This window comes from Salvia splendens, chromosome 11, assembly GCF_004379255.2.
Source record: "Salvia splendens isolate huo1 chromosome 11, SspV2, whole genome shotgun sequence".
Classification (NCBI taxonomy): Eukaryota; Viridiplantae; Streptophyta; class Magnoliopsida; order Lamiales; family Lamiaceae; genus Salvia; species Salvia splendens.
The window spans coordinates 23812379-23835969 of NC_056042.1; the positions used below are offsets into that span (position 1 = coordinate 23812379).

The 23591-nt window shown below is 40.7% G+C and overlaps 2 protein-coding genes and 1 pseudogene across 2 annotated transcripts; 1 reads left to right on the top strand and 2 right to left on the bottom strand.

Annotated features, from left to right (window-relative positions):
- Nucleotides 1-4185: 4185 nt before the first annotated feature.
- On the bottom strand, nt 4186-6001 carry LOC121754302. The gene is made up of 5 exons (XM_042149679.1): nt 5900-6001; nt 5698-5756; nt 5438-5482; nt 4579-4676; nt 4186-4428 (listed from the first exon to the last, which is right to left on the bottom strand). The coding sequence occupies exons 2-5, from the start codon at nt 5749-5751 to the stop codon at nt 4341-4343; spliced, it is 285 nt and encodes a 94-aa protein (XP_042005613.1). The 5' UTR covers nt 5752-5756; nt 5900-6001; the 3' UTR covers nt 4186-4340.
- An 865-nt stretch (nt 6002-6866) lies between these two features.
- On the top strand, nt 6867-12236 carry LOC121754255 (annotated as a pseudogene).
- Nucleotides 12237-15851: 3615 nt separating this feature from the next.
- Nucleotides 15852-18155, bottom strand: LOC121756437 (F-box protein SKP2A-like). The gene is made up of 5 exons (XM_042151988.1): nt 18134-18155; nt 17797-18051; nt 17057-17405; nt 16842-16983; nt 15852-16395 (listed from the first exon to the last, which is right to left on the bottom strand). The coding sequence occupies exons 2-5, from the start codon at nt 17946-17948 to the stop codon at nt 16022-16024; spliced, it is 1017 nt and encodes a 338-aa protein (XP_042007922.1). The 5' UTR covers nt 17949-18051; nt 18134-18155; the 3' UTR covers nt 15852-16021.
- Between the last annotated feature and the right edge of the window lie 5436 nt (nt 18156-23591).

Consider the following 23591-nt stretch of genomic DNA (forward strand, 5'->3'; position numbering starts at 1 on the left):
TGAGTTCGGGGACTGGGTATGCCAATCTAAACCGGAATCACGGCTTCAGTGCCGTACACCATTGAGTTCGGCTCCGGTGTGACTTCGGTCATTTCGCCTGCCTCTGACTCCGGCTGCTGTGATTGCTATGCTTGATGGTGCCGAACTGATTGCTCGGCACTTTTAAGCGCAATCTGCGAACACACTTGCTCTTTTTCGATCACCTCGGATGACCGCTATCCCTCCTTTGGTGGGGAAGGTGTTCGGCGAGGAAGCCTCTGATCGCTATGATCGGGCTTCTTTTCGTCTCTCTAGATGAGCTGTCTAAAGACCGTTTTCGACGGTCTGCCTCATCGGCACGAGAAAACTTGTCCGCAATGTCCCACATCTCTTGAGCTGTTTGCGGACTGCATTCCACGAGCTTTCTGTAGAGAGCTCCGGGCAGGATTCCATTTTGGAATGCCGAAATGACAAGTAGATCATTGAGATTATCTACTTGTAGGCATTCCTTATGGAATCTCGTCAGGAAGTCGCTGATCTTTTCGTCGCGACCTTGACGTATAGAAAGCAGCTGAGCCGAAGTAATCCGGGCTTCCGCTTTCTGAAAGAACCTCCTGTGGAAAGCATCCATTAGATCTCGGTAGGATCTAATGCTGCCTTGGGGGAGGCTATCGAACCACCTTCTTGCGTTCCCGATAAGCAGTTCGGGAAACAGCTTGCACATGTGGACCTCGTTGAGACCCTGGTTCGCCATGTTATATTGATAGCGTCCCAAGAAATCATGAGGATCCACGAGTCCGTCATAGGTTATCGACGGAGTTCGGTAGTTCTGTGGTAGGGAAGTTCGGGTAATATCGTCCGAGAACGGAGTCCTCAATGCTCCGTACATGGCGAACCCGACATTTCTTCGGTATGGAGGAGATGGAGTTCTCCTGTGATTCCGGTACCGAGGATTCTTTCTTCTGGAAGACATGACACTACTGCGGTAGTGACTGTCTCGTATGGAGGGAGAGGAGAATCCGCCGTTTTCGCCTCCGGCTGCTTTGGCTTCTCTGCAGGAAGGTTAAGAATTCCTCCTGCTTTTCAGCCAGAAACAGCTTGACAGCCTCGTTCAAATCGGGCTGCTGGGAAGACTCGGTGTGACGGCTTTTGGAGCGGCTTGTTCCTCCGCCATGAGAACTGGTGGTGGATTTATCCCTAGGCTGTTTTCCAGACCTATGGGGTGGATTGGCTTCCTCCTGGTTCTCACGGGCAGGAATACGGGTACTCTGCGATCTGGTATGCATTTTTTGGGTTGAAAAAATGGTCAAAAATTCGCTTTATCACAAATTTGGTTCTCTGCTTCCCACAGACGGCGCCAGTGATGATTCCGCGAATTGTTGATGTTAGTAAATGCAGGAAAATACAGATCACGACACAGAGAATTTTACGTGGTTCGATTTACTGAGGTAAATCTACGTCCACGGGGAGAAATGGGGGCAGGTTTGTATTGCTTGATCTGGAATTACAGCTTACAACACAGACTTGCTATATGGTATTTTTCTCTAGAGAGCTTCTAACCCCTTTCTATCAGATCTAAGTTCTATTTATACATTGAACTAAGATCGTGGCTTACATCATCACTCTAGGTCGTGGAGGTCGTGTAGGTCATGGCCTAAGATCGTGGCCTGAGTTGACGCCACGTGGTAGTGGGTATGTTGGAAGTCGTGGAAATCCTGCATGGGTCCACTAACTCCTTGTTCGGTCGAAAACTGAGACCGAACTGCTTTGGTTGCCGATCTGAGAGTAGAGCTTGATGCCGACCTAAGAGCAGAGCTTGATTGGTTGGCTTTTGCCGAGCTGTAGGCTGAGGCCGAACTCTTACTGAGACCGAACTGCTTTGGTTGCCGATCTGAGAGCTTGGTGCCGACTTGAGAGCAGAGCTTGATTGGTTGGCTTTTACCGAGCTGTAGGCTGAGGCCGAACTCTTTGGTAATGCCGAACTCATACTCTTCCTTGGGCTTTGGGCTGATGGGCCGTCACTGCTGTTGGGCTTGTTTAGTCCGTACCCCATCAAGCAGCGGCAACGGCCCGCAATCAATCGACCTCAACGACGAGCAAACCGAAGAGCCCTCTGCTACACACTCTAGGCGTCCACGCCCTCCGGGACAACAGGCCTCTATCCGAAGCGCTAGAGTGGCTGGAAGTTCCTCCCGCCTATCGTCGACCGCGTCTGGATCCCGCATCCCGCAGCCCGCCCCTATATCGCAGCCCATGGCCCCTGGTCCCCACGAGGTCTTGAGGGAGAACCTAGATGTGCAGTTGATGCAACAACTGCATGATAACTGCCTCCACTATGAGACCGCAACCGACTCGGTCATCAAGGGTATATACTAGAAACTCATAGGTCGGATCCAGCGCCGTCTAGGCTTGTCGGATGAGGATTTGGCAGGGGCGGCCGGCGGAAGCGGGGGAGACGGCGGAGAAGAGGAGGAATCCGACTCCGCCACCGAGTAGACGGTGGCGGTGTTTTTATTTGTATTGTTTTTAAATGTTCGTTGTAAAATTTTTCCGGTTCCATAATACGACGAATATTCGGTCCCAATTACATCATTTTCTAATTATTTACATTATTATAATTTTATTATAATTGATTTAAAATAAACGAAAATAAAATTAAATGAAAAGTGGATACAGAATTTTGGGGCTATTGGAAGTGTCCACCTTATAGCTGCAGACAATTTTTTTTGTGGGCGCGGACAAATAAACTAGGGCTGTGGACAAAAAAGGGGGCGGGGCTATTGAGGCTGTCCGCCTATAGTGGATACTCTAACAAAATAAAAAAAATTACTCCTTTCGTCCCGCCTTCCTTCCTTCCTCTTCTACTCAAATTTTAAATATATTAGGAATAGAAGAACTCTAATGTGTTAGTGTGCCCAGAATCATGGGGTGTGAGCCCTGCCACCCCATCGGCCCGCGTCCCAAATTTTTACATAATCTCACCGCTGCAGCCCGCACCCCTAACAACACTGAACCCTATGGATTTCTGGTAGTGGAGCTTTAGAAGTGTGGAAGTGAGATAAATTCATCCATTGACCATTATACTAAGATTGCAATCAGTCACATATTTTAATTAATAGTCTGCTACAAGGGTTATGTTGTCATCCTTTCCTGAGAAATCTTATGATAATTTGAGTCTCAAAGTTCTTATTCTTGTCTATCAAATTTTGTATCAACCATTGTCCCATTTAAGGAATTACTACTTCTTCCGTCCCCTAATAGATGTCATACTTTCCTTTTTAGTTTATCCTATAAAAGATATGTTACATATGTTGAGTTTGACTAATTGCTTTGTAGTTGGGACACTTGCAATCCTAGAGGTCATATGTATTCTATATCAGTTAGTTGTTAGGAGCAAACTAAAGATTCTCCATGATTGAAAATTATATTTATTCTGAGCTTTGTCCTCACTTCGTTGCTGTAACTTTCTAACTGCTTTTCCTTTCATGTTTCATCTAACTTCAGAATTTTCATACTATAGAAATGTTCCCTCGCTAAGATCGTAATAGTTGGTTCGAGCACTAAGTGATCTGAGGATTCGAGCAGTGCTGGCAAATAACACGAGAGCAGGGCTTGAATTCACCACAGCAGGATATGAGCAAATAACTGCTAACTGGTGGTCTCAGTTCAGTTAATGGTTTCAATAACCTTCAATGTAATTGGAAAGAGTGAGTTCCGTTGGTTTCAACCAACTACTACATAATTCTAGCAATGTGGATTAACGGCTTTTTGTGCAGCGTACAAGAGTGAATTCCATTGGTTGGGGACTGGATGTTCGTATAGCGAGAAAAGAAGAGAAATGGTTTGGGAAGGAAATGGGAAAGCATAGGTTTTATGATTGAAAATTTACTCTTAACTGCAACAAGCTTTGGTTGTCTGTGTGGACTAACAGTTTTCCGGGAAAAACAGCAGGCATGGCGTGGCATGGCCAACACATTTTGAGGCATATGCGGTTGTCGGTTCTTCCATTGGGCTCTCCACACCCTACTGCACTGCTGCTTCAACTTTCCCCAATATGTGAGTGTATAGATTGGATTGCCTTCAAACCAAGTTTTGATTGTCATCTTTCAACGTTTTCCTCAACAGATTCCAGTGAACACCTATTAAACTGCAACTCTATAATTGTTTTTTATATTGTTGGCATAATAAGTGAGATATGAGAGATAGGAAAAAGGTATAATCAAATTTCTCTCAAATAGTAGGCCATAACAAGTCAAAGAAAACCTTTTCCACATCTCAAGATGTAATTTTTTTTTCTCACTAAAGAAATCAAATCAAACATAAAAGCAGATCCCAAAGGCAGCCGTCATGAACTTAAAGATTCAGCTCCCATCGGTGGTTTTGCTGAATTTTCGCCCAGATAAGTTTTCAGACTCGTATAACATATGGTTGATCAGTCCTCTCGCCGCACTGTTGTACAACAAACAACGTAAGCAAGCCTCGATAGAGGATGGCGAGAGCAGCATACACTTGGAGATATTATTCGAGCAAGTAGACATAGTGATAAATGAATGATAATAATTTTGAATGATCCAAAAATAAAGAGAGAATGGGACTCGCTCATCCTTCATCTTTAGAATCTTATCCGGATCTGTCTCATGCATGTTTTTCTTGAACTGCTCTCTCACCATAGTAATTAGAAGTTCAGTGTTGAATTTCTGCATTCCAATAGTTAGAGGAAAATGATTCGTCAGCATTTTTTGTTCATGAAAGAAACGCTATGCTGAAGAAATACAATCTCAACTTGAAAATAGTAGCATCTGTCAGCTTCAAATCAACTATAATGCATTATATAATTTGCTTGAGTTCAGTTTGTAACTGCGATACAGATACCTCTCATTTCTAATATACAATATTTCTATCTACTTCAATCATTTTTTAAAAAATAAATGTGGCAATCAGCTAAACCTGTCCTCTATAAATTACATGGATGCTTTGTTGTTTGTTATGAGCATGTTGTAGATCCTCAATTTTAGAACGCTCATAGCTAAACAAAGCCCTTACAGAAAACAGTAAAAAATTTGTTCCTAATTACCTGCTAAAGAAAGGCATATCTGTTCACTCAGGGAAAATCGAGATTCGAGAGGTTGTGGTGCTATGGTACACTAACCTAATCCAACCTGATTAACAAACATACCACCCAACCCCCAATTCGAAGTCAGACAAGGCAAATGTTCATTAATCTATATCTTAGTCAGACTTTAGCCTTATGTATGAATATAAATTCATAGCTTAATAAAAAGAATTGTATGTGGCAGGAAGTTGATCATCAACTATCAGCTCTGAGCTACAATCCCAAAACTCTCACAATTATAAAACAACATGAATAGTATTTAGAGACCAAAACAAATTCAGCTCATCAAACAATCATGCATATTCTTCAATGGTCATACAAGTATAATTCCATTCTACAAAATACCTTTTGCCCGATATACTTTGCTCGCCTTAGGCATTCGCGATAAAGCTGCATATCAAAATTACAAAATAAGTTACTGTAAAATCACACTAATTATCTGCTTACCATAGCTTCATTTATACAACAAAATAGAACTGGAATTGCTGATTTTAGGTTTCTAATTCATAATTTAAAAAAAAAACACTTTGTTTCAGCATGAAAGTTCATACAAATTACGGCTGAACAATTAAGAGAGAAAAATTCAGAAAAAGAACTGCTCTGACCCTGATGGCATTGTTGGCAAGCTCAGGAGGTAATGCTGTTTGCAGAGACGGCATTTTTTCTGCAAAACGTTTAAATCACAAAACAATTAACAAAAAAAGTCGCTAAACAAACCGGATCGAGAAATGAGTTAACAGACCATAAAAATTAGTCAGTGAATAACGCGACTTTTAAAATCGGGGATGAATTGGAGAATCGAATTACCTTTACGCTGGAGGCAATAGAGAGGGGAGGTCGACAATGGTGGGGAATATGGTGAATTTGGACGGCGGCGAATCAAGGTGGGGGTGGCGTCTCCGTCGGGATGCAATTATATATCTATACATCCATTTCTTTAATTTCTTTTTACTTAATAATCATTTAAATCATTAATTTTTACACCAATATCGTTAATATTGTTGAATTAATTAATTTTAGCTCAATTTCATAGGAATAATTATTAAATTATGAAATTTCAATTTTTCTTAATTTATGCACAAAATGTCAGTTTTTTATGATATTCAAAATACATGTTTCACTAACCGTTTTTTTCTTCTTATTATATTGAAATAATGTTATTTTTAATATCATGAAAAGACATCAATTTATTCTTGAATGAGATAAATAAGAAAAATAATAACTTTGTAATTTAATATTTTAATTTAAAAGTCATTGAACAAACTATAATAAGGACTTAAATTTAGTATGCATATTATGATTATTGATTTTTCTTGTGTAATTATTGATTTCCATTTTTAAAAAAAATATATTTACTTTCTCCTCTTAATCTTTTTTTTATTCATTTTTTTATTTTCTCTACTTAATTCAATAAATAACATATTTTAAATATCATGCCAAAAATATCAATCGCTTGTACCGAAACGGAGGAAATACTGAATATATAGAACAACTTAATAAATACACCCTTCGTCCCTGAAAAATTGACATATTTTATTTTAATCTTTTGAAAAAATAATAATAAACACTTAAAGTTAAGAGAAAGAAAAGTAGGAGAGAATAATATGTAGACAAGATACTTTTCTACATTATTCTCTCTCCACTTTAACTATTTATTACTATTATTTTTTTAAAACGAATGAATAAAATAGAATAGGTCAGTCCTAGTTATATTATTAGTGTAAACACAAGAAAACAATAGAATTTCTATAATCTGTTTAGTGTGAAACTGAATTTATGTGTGTTGCATGATTTGCATCATAAAATGACACTATTGAAAATGGAAGATGAAGACTATATTGTTGCAAATAAATATTTTTCTCAAACGACCGCTTTAGGCCATTTTTCTCTCTGTTTTCTCCATTCAATCAGTTTATAGCTTTTTAAAGGCTATGGATGACAACAGACATGAAATTACTTAATTAATATTCATACTTAAGCGCATAATTGAAGTTTCTATTAGATCTGTTCCGTGGTCTGCACCCGCATTCAATTCTAGGTCATATTTCCATCTGGGATTTTGCTCTTTTGAGTGTCTTCTTTCTTGATCGGTCGGTATTTTAATTTTGTGATATCAGGTTTCTTGAAAGAAAAAGGTGAGATTTTGACAAGAATATGGAATCATCCTCTGGGGCAGCGCCCGAATTTGATTATCTGTTCAAGCTGTTGATGATTGGAGATTCCGGGGTTGGAAAAAGTAGTCTTTTGCTGAGTTTCACATCTGATGCTTTCGAGGAGCTCTCTCCAACAATCGGTACCTCAATCACAATCTCAAAATATGCATGTGGTTTTTTTTATCATATTATTCTATTCCTGCATTATAGTATTGAGTTTAGTTATCCTTTTTGTCTAGGATCTTGATTGATACAATTTAGGAACTGTTGTGCTATTGTTATTGACATAGCTAATGCATGGATTTCTTTTGATGATATGAAGCCAATTGGCAGTTTTTTGGGGTTGGATGATCTGTGATACTCCCTCCATCCCATAGAAATAGGCTAATTGGGGATGACATGAGTTTTAATGCATAATTGGTAAAGTAAGAGAGGAGGAGAAAAAGTAGTTGAAATAATATAGTGGATAATGGGATCCATAAATGATAAAGTAAAAGCAAAGGAGAAAAAGTTGCCATAAATGGATATGGACTATTTGTATGGTACGGACGAAAAAAAGAATTCGGCCTACTTCTATGGGACGGAGGGAGTGTATTTGAGTGAGGATAGCAGAAACAGAGTTGGTCCTTGTGATACTGTGGTTATATGTTTGGAAGCAGAAACAGAACTTCTAGTAGATTAGAGGTTTATGTTTGTTCCCTTCCCCGGATTGAGGCTATTCACCTAACCAATCCCTAGTCTTTTAAGTTGAGTTATCTGGTTTCACACTAATTCCGTACCCGTTGTTTTGTTTGCTTTGTAGTACAAATGAGGTTGTGGTCTGTATCTTCTATGTGACATTCAACTGTCAATATATTCCAACAAGCCTCCCCAAGAAAGTTGGTTTGTGGTCAGTGGAGCTGAACTTGATTTTGTTATATTGCTTGCTGGTTATTGTTGTTAATGGATGCGGTTTTGTTGTACTCAATACTCAACAAGTTCTCTTACAGTCATTCTACTTTTGTACGATAAAACTGAAACCCTCGAGTAAGTACCTACTTGTTTGGCTGTGATGTAACGAGAAACCTAGAAAAAGCATGTAGTCCGAGAATGGTCTGGGTCTTAATCTTGAGAGTCGTGTGTAATGCTCACTATTTTGTTGCTTCCAGTTTTCTTGTTGTTGACACTTGAGACTGTCATTCGATCATGTTTGCGGTCTCAAGGATATGCCACCTCTGGCATTATAACGCTCCATTTCTATCTACAGGAGTGGATTTTAAGGTAAAACACGTAACGCTTGGAGGAAAGAAATTGAAGCTTGCATGACCTGCAGTTTGCTAAGTAAAGACTAATATTATTGTCATGTAGGGAAGATATTAGTTAATTTCCTGAAACAACCTAAATAAATAATGAAAGTTAATTCAAATTTGTGTTTATCGTTATACCTTAAATTACCTTTACATGTTTATGGTTTGCCCTAATCAAATTTTGCTTAAATTCTTTATCAAGCAATTAGATCATAGATGGGGCTTTTGAAGTTGAAAATATATGAAAGTTGAAGAACAAAATTCACTCAATTAAACGTATGTTAAACTAAGCCCATTGTGCTGAAATAGAACAAAATATTGCTTCTATATGAAACCATTACGTCGTACATAATACCAAGTGAAACTGAGATTCTATCTCAATTACCATATTGCACAAATGCTCAAAAACACACACACACGCACGCTAAATCACAATTTTGAAGCCCTTGCACCTCCTAGCTTTGGAAAAGTCATTCTATTTGCATGTGTTATCTGTTTTGTATAGATCTATATTACTTCATAGTACTTATTAATTTACATGGCTTGCCAATCTAATGCCTCATTTTGCTACTGGGCAGGAAAGATTTGGGACTTTGACTAGTTCCTACTATCGAGGTGCTCAGGAGTCATCATGGGTAAGTTCAAATATTTTTGGGTGTATTTTCTTGTTGCTCTTGCACTTTAGTTCTTGAGTGATTTTCTGGAACTGTTGAATGTTATTTCTAGTCTCTTTACTCCTTGACCCACGACATAAGTACCATGTAAACACTGATTTTTAAATCTACATTTAATGGTTTCTTTTGCTTTCATTTAGACCATCCACAATAGCGCCCAGCCGACCGCCCAGCCGAGCGCCGGCGCTGGGCGGTCTATTGCAGTCGCCCAGCGGACGAATGGAGAGAAAAACCGCGCAGCGCTGGGCGGTTTCGTGGCGCTGGGCGATCCGCTCGGCGCTATTGCAGCGCCCGGATCGCCCAGCGCACCGCCTAGCGCGAAATTTAAATTTTTTTTTTCCGAAACACTATATATACGCGCTTTGCTCGTCATTTCATTCGCACCACTTGTTTTAACGAGTACTCTCTCTATCTTAATTTCTGTACAAGATCAACAACGGGAAATGGATCTCAACAACGAGCCTAGTTCCGGGAGTAGCGGGTCACAAACTCCGTCGATCCCCGTGGGAAGTGCATGGGGTCAGATGCCCGGGTACTACAACATGTACCCGTGGCAGTTTATGTTTTCCGGGATGCCAACGGGGGGAGTCCGCCGGGGGGGTTTCCGGCGATACCGGGGTGGGCACCAACGGGATGGGCACCCGGGATGCAGATGATGCCCGGGGGGTACCGCCGACATAGGGGACTCCGGGGGTCGTACCGGCTACACAGTGGACTTCTGGGGGGGTCCCCGGCGACGACGGGGGATGTCTATCGCCCCAGTTTTGATTTTTCGACTGGTTCTTCGCACACATCGACCCAAACGCCTTTGGGGTTTGATAGTTTCTCCTTAGATGACTTGGTGTTTGATACTATCGGAGCTCCGGAAACTCTCTTTCAAGGGGGGGGGCAGAGCGGGGGCGTGGCGCCCCAAATAAGAAGGGCAAGAAGAAGGTCGGCGAGTCGTCGCAGCCGGGTGAGGAGGAGGTACGGAGGAGGTGGACGGGCGAGGAGAACGTCGTGCTCTGCAAGGCGTGGGTGAGTGTTTGCGACGATCCTCTCGTTTCGAACGAGCAGAGGATCGTCAACATGTGGGGCAAGATAGCAGCAGCCTACAAGAGATTTTGCCCGGAGGGGATGCCACGCAACGGGGAGGATTGCCGGAAGGCCTGGAACCGAATCAGGGCTGCGGTCTCCCGATTTTCGGGTTTGTACACCAACGCACTCCGCATGATGAGCAGTGGCCAAACGGAGGAGGACTGCAGGAGAATAGCGGAGAAAGCCTTCCCACTGAAGGGGGTATACAAGGACTTCACCTACTGGAACTGCTATCTTGTGCTGAACGAGTCCGAGAAGTTCCGAGTAGGTGTCGACTCTGGCTGGCCGAAGAAGCAACGACTGAACTACACCGGCGATTTCAGCGGCAGCAGCGGTGGTTCCCACGACCTCCCCGAGACGACGCAGGAGTTCCCCACGCCGGGTTCGGTCGGTGGCCGACCTCGCCTGATTGGGCGCAAGCGCGCTCAGCGGGAGGCGAGGGGGAACGCCGGGGCTTCCCAGGTGGTCCAGTCGGCATCCCCCCTTGGCCAATCCACCGAGGATCTCAAATTCTTCGCTCGCGCCCAAACGCGCGCTCAGTTGATCAAGATGATGGCCGAATGGCGGGTGGCGACGGATCCCGTGGAGAAGAGCGTGCTTCAAACCTTGCTCATGAGCCTGCAGGACGAGTTGGAGGCGGCACTGAGGGAGACCGGCGGCGGCGGCGGCGGTGGTGGTGGCGGCGATGGTGGCGACAGCGACGGAGGCGGCGACGACGGAGACGAGGAGTGAATTGGCACTCCTTTTTATTATTGTATTTTTTTTAAATTAATGTATTTTTTTAAATTATTGTACTTTTTTAAATTTTAATAGTATTATTAAATTTTTCCCGTATATGTCTCGTAAATTAAATTTCGTATATTGTGTGATTGTTAATTATTTCATTTTGTATATATTTGTTAATAGTGAGGTGGATATTATGTGGCTAGGCTATGGATGGGCTATTTGCTTGTTTTGATGATGTGATAGGAGGATTTTTAGTGCTGATGATGTGGCAGTGGCTAGGCTATGGCTGGGCTATTGCTGGGCTATTCCTATTGTGGATGGCCTTAGCATAATAATTTTGTCTTTACTAGTTTCTTGCCCCAAAAAACATTTGTTCTGTGATACAGTATATGACGCGACACGACAAGACACCTTTACGAATCTTTCTGATATATGGGCTAAAGAAATTGATCTCCACTCCACAAATCAAGATTGCATCAAGATGCTAGTTGGCAACAAAGTAGATAAGGTATTCTCCTTGTTAGCCCTAGCTGATTAATTAATAGGAGTCCTATCTTCCGAAAATTGGTTAAATTATAGTATGCTGTAATGTCATTGGAAATTTCCATTACAAGCTTGCTAACGTTCACATCTTTTGCAGGAGAGTGAAAGGGTTGTCAGCAAAAAATTTCCATTGGAACTGTGCAAGGGAATATGGCTGGCTTCATTGAATATAGTGCCAAAACTCGTGTCAATGTGGAACAGTGTTTTGAGGAACTCGTCTTGAAGGTCAGTAGGTTTGCATATCTACGAGTGAATTTCTTTTTTCAAACATATAAGGACGTTAGAATGTCTAGAATAGTTGTGTAGCAAGCTCTTAGCACTATATAGTGTGCTAAAATCGTATTCTGTGGTTAATCGACAGATCTTGGATACGCCAAGTCTTTTGGCGGAGGGCTTAGCTGGTAATAAAAAGAACATTTTCAAGCAGAAGCCTCCCGAGTCTACAGATGCATCGAGCAGTTGCTGCTGAATCTTTTACCCTATGCGTTTTCAGTTTCTTGTTGATGTTTGATCCAAGACGCATCTGCAACTCATATCTTTTGCATAATTTCTTGTGTTGCTCAAGTTATCTAACATTGCATATTTGTTTGATCTCAGTGTCTCTTTAAATTCACCCATGGATTGGTGATTGCAAAAGAAAAAAGTAGTGTATAATGTAGTCTTCGAGTTAGTTTGGTATATTAAATAATGTGTGCGTGTATCGTTTTCTTGTGAACTCGACATCTATCCCAAGGCCGATTTCGCTTGGTCATCGTGAATATGTCAAAGGAATAAGCGAAAAGGAGGTCGTTGAGGACCTTAATCCTAAGCTCACGGAGGAGTATGTGAGGGTCGAGATTTGTTGCCTAGTGCGCGAAGGGCTGATAACATCACACAAGAGCGCTCGAATCCAAGGGATGGGGATGATGGAGGGAGGCCACAATTGGGCGAGGGAGAATAGGAGAAGGTAGTAGGAGAGGAAGATGATGAAGCTGAGGAGATCGCGGGGGATGGCAGATTCTTCGAGCAAGACCTCAAGATGAGACATACATAGAGGGCTTTGACGCAGGACACCACTAGGGTGCCGTGGAGAGAGAAGTCAGAGGTTGAATGCACGAAGATGACAAGTCGAGCAACATGAAACATAAAGATGAATATACTGTTGTTTGAAGGTAAGAATATCTGGGATGTTTTATCTTGGGTAGGAAAGAAGGGTCGAGCATATATTTGAGTATCACAATTACCCTTAAGCCGAGAAGGTTAAGCTTGTGGCAACTGAACTTCGATATAAGTTTGTTAACACCAAATGTTTGATTAAGTTATTGTTTCTTAACTTCTTCATTGTAGTAGAGTAGAAAGATCACAGCCCACCATTCCTTTGTACCTCTATCTTCGTCGCATATCATGTGCCAGATAATTTTATTAATAATTCCTCTGTTTCAAACTATATGTGTCACAATTTCCTTTTTTTTTTATTTTATAACATAAAAGATGAGAGGGCACATTTTAATTTTTCAGAAAAAGTTTAACTTCATATTAATATACTTCAAATATTTCTTAAACTCTGGTGTTATTAATTATTATCGAAGTGTGTTAAGGGTGTTTCCCGCACCGGCGGCGAGTTTCGCTCGGCGGTGGAGATAAATTTCCGGCTACCAATAGGCTCGGCGGACGGTGGCAGAGTTTCTGTGCGCGGGAGTCGCTCCCGTCGGGCGGATAACTCGGCGGCTGATAGAATACTCCGGCGTCCAATTAGGATCGGCGGAGGGAATCTAAAGTTAGGATTGAAAAACACACGTTATCTTTGATGGAGAAAATATTTCCTTAATTGATTGAATAAATGGTAACAATCTCTCATATTTATAATACTCTAATACTACTACCCTAACTTATTGAACAAGAAACAAATATCTAAACAAATATGGAAAAGATACGGTAAATCAAAATATAACTAAATAATTGGGAGATAGGATCGTGAAAGCGCCCCCGATACCTCGTGTTAGGATGTCGCGGAGGAGTTGGTTCATCTACGAGCGGGAGCGGCGATGGGTCTCGCTATGGCTGTCCTACACTTCGATGCTCTCCTCGGTCGGGAGCTGGCTCAGGTCGTGGCGGAGCATATGACCTTCCGATACGACGATCCGTGGCATCCCACTTGTTCTCCAACTTATCAAACGCAGCCAGGATATGATCCAGCTTGGCATGAATCTCTTTGTCGAGTGCGGTCTCTGCTGTTCTAGGAAACGTCCAGCAGCTGTACCTGTCCGGTTGGTCGAGCGGCTGCTGTGGGTGGTCGAATTGCGAGGGCTCTCCTCCCTCGGCCTTCCAGGCTGCTGGAACCCGTTTGGGGGCGGCTGAAAGCTGTTAAACCCGTGTGGCAGCGGTTGTGTATGCTTGTGAACGAAATGGCGATGGTGATTGTGTGTCATGATGACGGATCGAGGCGTGGCTGTGGTGGATGATGATCGTCTGACTTCAATGCGGCACGCGGGAATCCTTCCCGTCGGGCGTTGCAGAAGTAGAGTTGTCCGGCGGACAGGCGGGACTCGACAACCAAAGCAGTTGCTGTGCGCGGAATGGTTTCCGTCGGGCAACGGTGTAGCTTCGGTTCGAGATGGTGGGAGGGTGAGATCACGATGAAAGCACCAATCGTTAAGGGTGTTTCCCTTAACAAGCACCGGCGGCGAGTTTCGCTCGGCGGTGGAGATAAATTTCCGGCGACCAATAGGCTCGGCGGACGGTGGCAGAGTTTCTGCGCTCGGGAGTCGCTCCCGTCGGGCAGATAACTCGGCGGCTGATAGAATACTCCGGCGTCCAATTAGGATCGCCGGAGGGAATCCAAAGTTAGGATTGAAAAACACACGTTATCTTTGGTGGAGAAAATATTTCTTTAATTGATTGAATAAAATGATAACAATCTCTCATATTTATAATACTCTAATACTACTACCCTAACTTATTGAACAACAAACAAATATCTAAACAAATATAGAAAAGATACGGTAAATCAAAATATAACTAAATAATTGAGAGATAGGCTCGTATCAAAGTGTAACATCAACTTTGAAACGGAAAGAAGTATTATTTTCAATATAAATGTTGATTAGTGTGCATTTGGATATACATGGTATATTGGACCTACTAAAATACTAGTACCACCATCTTAGTGGATAATAACTACTCTTTTTTGTCCTATAATAGTATGTATTTTTAGTTGGACGTAAATTTTAACACTAATAAGTAAATTTTAACACTAATAAGAGAGAGATAAAAATAAAAAAGGTAATTAAAATATTATTAATAAAGAATGAGTCTCACTTCATTAGAGTAAAAAGAGTTTCAAATATTAAAAATTGCATATTCTTTTGGGGTGGATGAAGTATCTAATATGGATGGTTGGATCTATATAGTGGACCACCAAGCTTAACACATAGTCAACTTTCTTCATGTCAACTAAGATTAAAATATATAAATGTCAACTCACTTTATTAAAATGTCGACTAATATTAATTGCGACATTATGTTTAAATTATCTATCATTTATTGACATTGAATCTAAAAACCCAACTTTTAAATGATAGTCACTATGTTTATGAAAACATATCTCATTTTTTTATTTCTTGATGTCCGTGATTTGTAGTCTCATATATATATATTTTTTCTTTTAGATAAATGGACTCCACCTTATAAAAAAGACAAAAAGAGTAATAAGTTACTACCTCCATCCTCTAAATGGACAAACTTTGGGGGATACACAGAAATGTAAAAATGGGACAAACTTTCAGGGACGGGAGGTAGTAGTTTTTAAAGATAAAGATGAATATAATAAAAATCCACCCTCCACCGCTGCCCACACCGCTAGATTGAACATACATCAAATTTGACAAATTTGCAATGATATTTGTTCGAATTTCAATTTCTTACAATCAAAAGTCGACAAGAAATCAAGTGAACAAGAGAGAAAATAGATGAACAGAAATTGCAATTTTCATAAAAAATTCAAAACAGAAGATAAGTAGCAAAAAAGCATAACAAGGCAATAAATAGAGAGTTAGATGAGAAGCATCTAGCCTCCACCACATATCTCATCAACAATGAGGAGATCCATTTGGTATGCGGCCATCATCGCCTAATTGGTGGTTTTACCGGAGTGGAGGAGGATTATATCCACCATTCGCCGTCAAACCTCCTCTCATTTCGATTGATGCAGACGCCCACTCTCTCATATATCCTGCTATATCCATCTTTTTCACCTATCCTATTCAATTCCAAGTTCTATACTTGAACAAAACTTGCTCTTAGTTAGGCGATAGCATGTAAATTGTTGAACTCTGCATAAATACACTTCATTTTCTGATCAATAGTAGCCATCTAAATATTTTCCTAATTTTGGATGATCTCATGGCTATTATTCAAAGAAAGTTATGTACATGATCAAGCAGTTTAAAAAGATTCAACCAAGTCCTTCCCTATCATACAAACAAGGTGAATTCAGTGAGCTAAGCGAGGCAGTGCAGTCGAGCCGCGGTGTGCCTGGACAGCACAAGCGCAGTGCACCGATGTTAAGCTGAGACAGCCGCTGATGATCAGAGAATGGCGACCGGAGCACGTGTGGAGAGCAGGAAATGAGTCGCACAGCGCCTGCACTGCTGGAGGCGTTAAGGCGGTGCACTGGCTGATATTCAGATTCGTTAGGCCTTCCTCCTCCTCGTACCTGTTCCTCACAGACGCCCACCCTTCCTTCTTCCCCTTCACCCGACTCTGTGCCAGCGAGTACATGGCTCGATCCGTGATGTTCTGGCAGTAGTACAGACCAAGGGACCTCAGGTGAAGGCAGCTGTTGGCCAGAGCTACTACGCTGTCGTCTGATATATCGTTGAACCAATACATATTAAGCCAACAATAACGACATGGGATGTATTCATATCAAAACCATATCTTTTGTCAAAACATCAAACCATGTACATTTTATGTACCATAATGTACTATCTCATATATTGTAAAATATATGAATTATGTACATTAGGATTGTATTAAGATGACAACCCTTCTTAAAGTGACAACGTACCACTAATCTCGTACTGCCACGTGGCACGTTTTCCAACAATATTAGATATACTATATAGGGATATATAAAATGTACATTACTAGCGTGTATAATGTACATTATTGACGCTTTCCATGTAAGATTGGTTTTGACATTAACACGCCTCATAACGACATTTCGTACAAATGAAATCAACACTAGATTTATCTCAGGATAAGCCTAGTGTTGGCACAAGGCAAGAGCACGAGTAAGAGAAGAGAATACCAGTTATGAGAACACAGCCGCACAAGTCGATAGCTCTGAGTTCGGGGCAGCCATAGGCTAAGCTCATTATGCCTTCATCACCAACGCGGTCGCACCAACCAAGGTTCAAATATTGTAATTCGTTGCAGTTGCATCCAATGGACTACACAAAAACAGCGAAACGAAATTGAAAAAAACCTCCAGTTATCGAGACACGAGCAAACACACCACAGTACCTTTAGAGCCCTATCAGAGGCAGTCCTAACACATCCACAAAGATTTAGGAATTTCAATTTTCTGCAACAGCCAGTTAGGTATCCGAGGGCAGAGTCACTGAAGGCCGAGCAGCCACTTATATTGAGCTTCTCGAGATCGGGACAGCCACGAGCTATGGCATACAAAGACCGGTCTGTAAGAAGGAAGCTCTTGCTGAGGTCCAACTCTTGCAGCTCGTGGCAATGGCTCGTGATTTCCTCAACAGCGTCGTCTTGGAGCTGAGGTGCATCTTGTCGTAGAATCAGAGATCGCAGTTTTGTGAATTTGGGAGCCAGCGATAGGACCAGACTGTTCATGTTTCTCTTGCACCTGAGGAAACATAAACCGCCATTTCAACGAAAAGTTAATACGCTCTCCTGCAACGAAACGGGAGAACGCTCTACAATGCAATACACAAGTTTATACAGAATCACACATGTGATATATGCAATAGGAGAATGGAAAGGAATGATCGAATCACCCGATTTTAGCGTGGCCTAATTCAGTTCATTCTGCAAAACAGAGTCCTCTGTTTCTTGAAACAGAGTGCAAACAGTTCATCTCACTTTGTTTATTCCTAATTTTTTGCAGATTATGAAATTGAACATTTAATTGATGGTCAAAGACATACATAAAGTATAGAGAAATGTGAAATTGAGTTAACATCTAAGTTTAATTTAGAGGATGAAACAGAATAGTAATTTGATGAAAATGTGGATACCAAGATAAAGAGAGACGAGTGATGCCCCAAGAAAGGGAGTCTCTCCAGCCGCGGCAGACGGCAGAAGCTACCACCGCCGTCCGATCATCTAGCAGAGACAGAATCCTCAGCAGAAGCTCCACCGGAATATCATTCCACTCGATAATCTCCATATTAATTCTGCTCTTCCGATTCACCACGCACTACTACTACTAGTATAGTACTACTCTCTTTATATAGAATCCAAAAGATGATAAAGTTGCTTCCTTTCTAATTCTGTCAACCACAAAATCAAAGGATGTAAGAAATTTAATTTAAGGAAGAAAAGGCATTGAAACTGTTTCAGTTCTTCGGTTACCGGTAATTACTGTCCCTCCGTCCTGACACATTTTCATGTTTAATTTGTCCAAATAAAATGAAACATTTCTATTTTTATAAATTTTCTTTCACCAGTTAATACATTCAACTACTTTTTCTTCTCATTCTTAATTAAATATTCTTTTTCTCTCTATTTAGTACTTACTATCATCATTTCTCTCTCTAATAATTAATAAATTCCACATTAACTAAAAAATGTGATATATTAGGCGAGACGGAAGGAAAATAGTAAAGGTCAGATCTTTTAGGCCATCCACAACGCTGTTCCTATACCGTTCCTTAAACTACTATTTGAGGGCCCCACTGTACTTTTTTACTCCATTCCTTAACTAAGGAACGGAACCTGCAATCCTCCATTCCTTAACCGTTCCTTAACCATTCCTTAAATTACTATTCATTCAATTTCATTTTTTTATTTCCAACTAAATTCAATTAAAAAAACACACTTTATTAAAAAACAAACACACTTTATTAAAAAACACACAACATTAAAAAAAATTACAACTTAAACTTAAAAAAATAAAAAGCACACAATTAAAATCCTAAAAAAATAAAAAGCACACAATTAAAATCCTAAAAAAATAAAAGTACACAATTTTAATAATTTCATCCGCCAAAATTTGCCCAAATGTGCTCAATTAGATCCTGTTGGAGTTGGGTGTGGGCACTAGAGTCGCGTGTCCTTGCACGAATAGATAACCGTTCTTATATAGACGGATGAGCTTCACTTCGAGGCGGACTACTTGCGGTTGAGCTTCCGGGGGATTCGTCGTCGAACCAATTTCCCGCCTCGGGTCCTTCGTCTTGGATAATCATGTTGTGCAAGATTATGCACGTATACATGATGTCGACCATGTTTTCCATGAACCACGTACGAGTCGGGGCTTTGATGATGTTGAAGCGCGCTTGGAGAACCCCGAACGCCCTCTCCACATCCTTGCGAGCAGCCTCCTGCTTCTGCGCAAAAAAAGCCTGCTTTGGGTTCGTAGACCCACTGCACGTCTTCACGAAGGTAGGCCACTTCGGGTAGATGCCATCGGCGAGATAGTACCCCATTTTATAAAGCCGGTTGTTGGCGACGAAGTTGATGGCCGGCGCTTTACCATCCAAAACTTCGGTCAAGAGGTCGGACTGGTGGAGCACGTTTACGTCGTTGTTCGACCCGGGGACCCCGAAGTTCGCGTGCCAGATCCAAAGGCGGTAGTCGGCAACGGCCTCAAGTATAACGGTTGGGTGGGTGCCTTTGTGGCCGCTCGTGTAGGACCCCTTCCACACCACCGGGGCAATTCTTCCATTGCCAGTGCATGCAATCGACGCTGCCGAGCATCCCGGGGAATCCGTGCACTGTTTCGTGAAGGTCGAGCAGGAACTGACAATCGGTCGTGCTTGGCCTCCGGATAAATTCGTCGGTGAAGGCTGCCCGGACGCCTTTGCAGAATTTGAGCAAGCACATTCGCCCAGTGCTGTCTCCGATGTGGAGGTATTCGTCGAACATGTCGGCCGTTTGTCCAGTCGCAAGCTGGCGGATTGCTGCAGTACATTTCTGCAGCGTCGTGTGGCTGGGACGGCCGACCGCGTCGTACCCTTCCTGGAAGAACTCTTCCCGGGCTGCCAAAGTATTCGCGATGTGGAGAAATAAAGGTTTCCCCATGCGGAAACGGCGACGGATGTACGTATCTCCCCAAACCGGGTTATCGCAGAAGTAGTCGCGTATTAACCTTGCAGCGGCTTCTTCCCGGTTACGATGGATGTACGTACGGGAGCGTCGTTGGGGCGGCGCGGCTTCTTCGGCCTCCCGTCGTCGATCTTCTTCAAGTGATTGTTTCAATATTTGACGCATTTGTTCAAAAGGATCCATTAGTTTGATTAAATTTGGGAGAAGGAAAGCAGAGTTGATTTGAGATGAAAATTGGGGTGGAAATACAGAGGAATAGATGTGTGTTTGTGATTGAAATGAGTATGAAATAGGAGTATTTATAGAGTAAATAAATAAATAAAAAAAAAAAAAATACAAAACGGATATAAAAAAACGGTCACATTACCGTTGCAATTTTTTTTATTATTAAATTCAAATTTTTTTTAAAAAAATTGAATTATTGCGTCACCGGGACGAAGCCCACTCGCGGGGCAGCGAGTGGGCTTCACGCGTCGAATGGGAGGCCGCCACGTCGCCTCGGGGCGTGGCGGAACGTTTCGTTCCGCGTTCCTCCGGAACGGAACGCGGCACGGTATAGGAACGGCATGGGCACGGAATGGTGACGGAACGCCTGCAACGCGTGCCGCCGCGGAACTGTTCCGCCGGAACGGCACAGCGTTGCGGGTGCCCTTATTGTTTTTCATTTTGGAAAATGTATATGAAACACAAACAATTTGTCGTTGAGTGTGGGAGACTTGTACCTTGCAATTTCAAGATGAGTCAAGGGATATTGAGGCGTTGATTGTTGTACTGTATACAGTCGTTTTCAATGTGAGGAGAAGTCCACGTGTTGCATGAACAGCAGAGGTGTGTTAATGCAAGCCATGTATTTTGTCATATTTCCTATATTTTGATTGGGCCGAATTTATTTTGTTGTTAGTATGTAGTGTAGTAGGTGTAGCCCCTCCCCTCCCCTCTCACTCTCATTGTATTTCTCCTAACCTCCTTTAGTTTGTATGAAACTTCACGGATCAAACCACTCCAATAGTTTATCTACTAGGATAATAATGCACACTCAAATTCTATATTAGCAGTGGTATTATATTTTCTGCTTTAGAGGTCTTAATTTTAACCATACAGAAATGATCACACATAGATCTTGATTAAGACCATGAAAAAAAATATTAAAGAACGTGCAAGCAATCGAAAGACTTCGATAATTCTAGCCTACACTAATGAAGGATTGTATTTATATATTGCTTGCATCTCTCTAGTTCTCCAGTATGGGATGATTTGAAATTACCCCCAATAGAACTAGATTATTAATTTAGGACGATATGAGAAGAGAATAATTTTTATTAACGGTACCAAAAATATTAGAAAATAATTTTTGTAACGGCACCAAAAATTTTGATGTGCTAATTTTAGCATACAATTAACTGCCAATAGACATAAGCACTAGTAACCATGTCCATACAGATTATAATCAGATGTGAAGTACTACAATTCAATTATAATCAGATGCACTATTCAACTTACTACATTATGTAACACATCGGAATACTTGGACCAAGTCATAGACGTTCTAATTATTTTTAGCACACATAGTATAAGCTTGTTTCACATTTTGTTGATAAATATCCTATCAAATTTATTAAAAGGAAATGTTCCACTACCACATAACCAATCATGAATCTTTGTAATCATATTTGGGACAAAGAAAGTAAATTTTATTATAAACTATAAATAATATATTAAAATAACATAACTTACACTATTTATTATACTTGACCTTAATTTCTTATATTAGTCTCCATTGTAATATTGTTGAATTTGTTTACAATTGAGATGAATTTCTCCATCGGTCCAAAATCAACCATCAATCAGTTTTCTTATAATTTAATGGTGAAAAGAATATGCATCTTAGTAGTGGCAAACACCTTGTAATCAGCTATATGCAAGTTGATGCATAAAAACAAATTTGCCAGCCCTATCTTATCATATAGCTATGTTTAGAAATACTTTATTTTGAGAAAGGTGATATATTTAGATTGACTAATAATGGAATGGAAATAATTATTCCAACTACTTTTGGCTTTATGTCACGGTTTCGTGTTTGCACCGAGAATTGCAACATTTGGATTTAACGTTGTCAAGATCAAATGTTTGTGTGGTTGGCTTATTATTTTCATTTTTCCGCAAAACTTTTAAAGACAAATTATACAATGCAAAATAGAAAACTAAAATTATTTTTATAGGATAAATAGAGTTATCATCTTGGTGAAGGGATATTAGACTAGTAGGATATCCGATTTTACTTTAGGTCGGGTAGTGTAATTTTAAACTCAATAGACGTCAATTCCATCCGAAACTTATAGATTGACCGAAATATCTCAATAATTTAATAGAGTAAGGATTAAAAATTTATAGCTAAAAATAAATCAAAACCTAAATTGTTAGAGTTTGTATACTAGAACCACCTTCCGAGTGATTGAATACTGAAAAAACTCTTATTTTATTTTCCGAGTAATAAAACATATTATTTTTGTCATAGTTTTGTTATGTTTTACCTTTAATGAATGTTTATTGCATATTTACATGTATTAAAAACTTAACAAAGTCTAAGTCTTTGTTTTAGTAGACCGGTTGTGGGCGTCGTCCACTTTAAGGTAACACGATCAGTTCTGAACAAAAGAAAAAGAAGAATTTCACAACCCAGATAGGACTAGACTACCTATCGAGAAAGGTTACAATGTCAGTCCGCATATTTCTAAGCCTTACTGAAATAAGATGACATTGGTGTGGTACAGCACTGAACAGATCTAATAGCGAGATGTGTCTTTATGCTATCTACTGAAAGACGAAGTCTTGATAAATGTTTATTTTTTAATCAATGTACATTAGCATTGAGCATACGATATTGATTATGCATTACTTTGACTTATCAAATGGTGCGGGTTTTTCATAACCCAATAATCCTGATATATTGGGTAGTGGTGATTAATATCCAGCGGTGCTAGGATTGCTATTATATTGAATCGTGCGCGAGGAGAGTCTCGTTTGATAATGTCCTCAAGAGGAGCTCGAAACAAGGTTTTATTATTCGGAACCTAGCTAGTTGTAATTTGATTATACTATGAATAATGAATAAGCATTTCTTGCAAAGTCCACTCTTGGAATTAATAAGATGTTAATTAATTAATTCCATAGCAGACACTAATTAATTAATGGACATTTCTATCTTAAGCGCGGGAAATGAACAACAAACAACGGTAATTTCAGATTTGGATGGGCAGTGCAATCTTATTTCTGTAGTGGCTGCTAATAATATTTCAATATAAGCTTATATTAAATTGTGGGTTCAATTTAATTAGTAAAAAGCTAATTGAGGGAGGTTAGATCCAAAACCTTCCATAGATCCCTGACCGAACCCAATATGTAACTTGATATAAATAGGAGAATAAAATAGACAAAAAAATACTTTATTTTTCCTCAAATTTTCGTCCCTCTCCTATCTCACATAGGGAACGAAATTTTCTCCCTTCTCCTACTCCGTGAGGGATTTCTGTTTCTTTATTTAAGTCCTAGTATCATGCCGAGATCAGCTCACATTGATATCAGCATACAGTTTGGGAACCAGTCAGAATATCCGTGGTCTAGTACTCGACATCTTCACGAGGAGAAGTAGCCAGCAATCTTCGATTCTTTGGAGAATCATCAAGGTATAATTCCTACTCCGTAGAAAAGCATGTTTTAGGTTTCAATTAATCTTAAAACATGTTTTAATTCAAGTTAAGAGCAT